This window comes from Chenopodium quinoa, unplaced genomic scaffold (genome assembly GCF_001683475.1).
Source record: "Chenopodium quinoa cultivar QQ74 unplaced genomic scaffold, ASM168347v1, whole genome shotgun sequence".
In the NCBI taxonomy this organism is placed as follows: domain Eukaryota; kingdom Viridiplantae; phylum Streptophyta; class Magnoliopsida; order Caryophyllales; family Amaranthaceae; genus Chenopodium; species Chenopodium quinoa.
This window is the reverse complement of record NW_018742770.1, coordinates 373,485-375,498: the sequence shown is the minus strand read 5'-3', so window position 1 is coordinate 375,498 and position 2,014 is coordinate 373,485. Positions and strand designations below refer to the sequence as shown.

The following is a 2,014-nucleotide window of genomic DNA, read 5'->3' as shown; positions in this document are numbered from 1 at the left end:
CTCATCATTTTCCAGATTTACAGGTGAATTTGTTTAGTTCTATCTTAGTGAATATGGGCACATTATCAATCTTAGTGAATATGGGCACATTATCAATTGTGTAGGAAACGACCCCGTGTGATATGTTTGGTTCTAATAACTAATCTTTCAAATTGGTGTAGGAAGAGACCTGTTGTGCACTTCTACACCCGGACGAATCTGGAGCTTTGCATGTGGTTGCATATGGTAGTCCACAACCGGCCGAACAAGGTACGGTCCATTTGCGACCGCTTAGGCCATAGAGGAGGAGGAGTTTACTACACTTTGGGCAGCAAAAGGTAGCTTTGTGCAATGGCCATGTGCTTGGGTAAGGTTGATGAACCAGGTAATTAAGATTTTGGGTTTGTTCGGTACTTTATGCCCGGTTGTTTTCACAAGAGTTAGATGGATTTGTCTTTTCTAACCAATTGCGTGATTTGTTGTATTAGATTTCGCAAAAAAGACAAACTTCAAAGAGGAGGGTGGAACAACCAATAAGCGTTGATCAACCGGTGCCAAAGAAGAGGAGTGAACAAAGGTCGGAGAGTGAAAAAGGATCGAAGAAGAACTCTTCGAGAGGTTCAGCTTTGCATGCTACTCCACTTGTTGCTGACACGGTCCTTCAAATGCTGTCTAAAGATTTAACATTTGTACACAACCGTGTTAGTATGTTTCCTAGTGACACTCCCATTCAAGTTCCACTACCTAAGGCAATGTTCCACTTTGATGAGGATGCAGTTGCCTGGCGTAGCAAAGAAGATGTGAAAGAATTTCTAAGTGGTTCAATGCTTAACATCTCCCTCGTTCAAACATTCATGAGGTAATTTAATGCCAGACACTATTATGTTATTCAGATTAGTGGTGATTGCTTGTCATTTAATTTCCCATTAATATTTTGTTACCATGCATGCAGAGCACTACAAGAGCACTTACTTGAGATTGATTCTCCATGTCAAGTAGGGTGGTTATGCCCCGAGCAAATCTCCACTACTATAATCTTAGGCAACTACCCTGACGTGTTGTACTATGTTGAACGGGGTATCAAGGAATCATTGCGTGCGGGTGACAAGTTCATATTCGCCCCATGTTTTGAGGAGTACGTTTGACTATGTCAAATTCATTTGTTTCCCCTAATTATATGTTGTACACGGCTAATTATTGACTTGTTTGTGTATTGTCCATTTCTGTAGTGCACATTGGATCCTGCTGGTGATTTGTGTTCCCAGTAACACCATCTTCCTTTTTGATTCAGCTCGATTGCCTCATCCGAAAAAGCTCCTCGTGAAGTCTATACTGCGAAAGTAAATATAGCTATCTAGTGTTGATTATCCTTACTTAACTCATTTATTATATTAGTCATACTAATCAAGTTTGAACTTACTTTTCTACAGTGCTATGAAGAATATAAATTGCCGAGCTCCTCAAGGTCCTACATGGAAATCACCGATGGTAATGCTACATGATTTTGTGATTTTTATAATAAACGATGTGTAAGATGTTGCTAATTTGTTATGCATGTTTGATTCATTTACTGTGTTCATATGCTAGTGCGCACAACAAGATAACGGAGTTGGTTGCGGACTATACGTGATGAGATTCATGTTGGACATAATGAGTCATTGTACAGACTTACAACAGCTTGATGAGGTATGTCATTGACTTAGTTAATTTGCTTTTGTGGTGTGTTCTGATAAGAGAAAACCCTTGAACTGCGTCTTAAAACCCTTGAATTGTTCTTTTAATGTGATTTCAAGCCTTAACCGCCACTAACTAGGTAATAATGACATGTTAAGAGGAATAATCAGCTAATTTGATTAAAAATATAGAAAATAGGCATACAAGTAGTGATATAGGCCTTATTTCGGCCATTTTGAATGAAATTGCGTTCTAAAACCATTCAAATGCTCTTTTAATGTGATTTCAAGCCTTAGCCACCTCTAACTAGGTAATAATGACATGTTAAAAGGAAGAATGAGCTAATTTGATTTAAAATATA

General features: G+C 38.5%; 1 protein-coding gene across 1 annotated transcript; it reads left to right on the top strand.

The window, feature by feature from the left end:
- Window positions 1-395: 395 nt before the first annotated feature.
- LOC110724523 lies at window positions 396-1,139 on the top strand. The gene is made up of 2 exons (XM_021903944.1): window positions 396-838; window positions 932-1,139. Exons 1-2 carry the CDS (start codon window positions 645-647, stop codon window positions 1,122-1,124), a joined length of 387 nt encoding a protein of 128 aa, XP_021759636.1. The 5' UTR covers window positions 396-644; the 3' UTR covers window positions 1,125-1,139.
- Window positions 1,140-2,014: the final 875 nt, after the last annotated feature.

Excerpts from the sequence above, each read along its gene's own strand:
- LOC110724523 (XM_021903944.1), top strand. The coding sequence starts at position 645 with ATGCTGTCTAAAGATTTAACATTTGTACACAACCGTGTTAGTATGTTT. Across the intron at positions 839-931 it reads CTCGTTCAAACATTCATGAG|AGCACTACAAGAGCACTTAC; the intron begins GTAATTTAATGC and ends CCATGCATGCAG.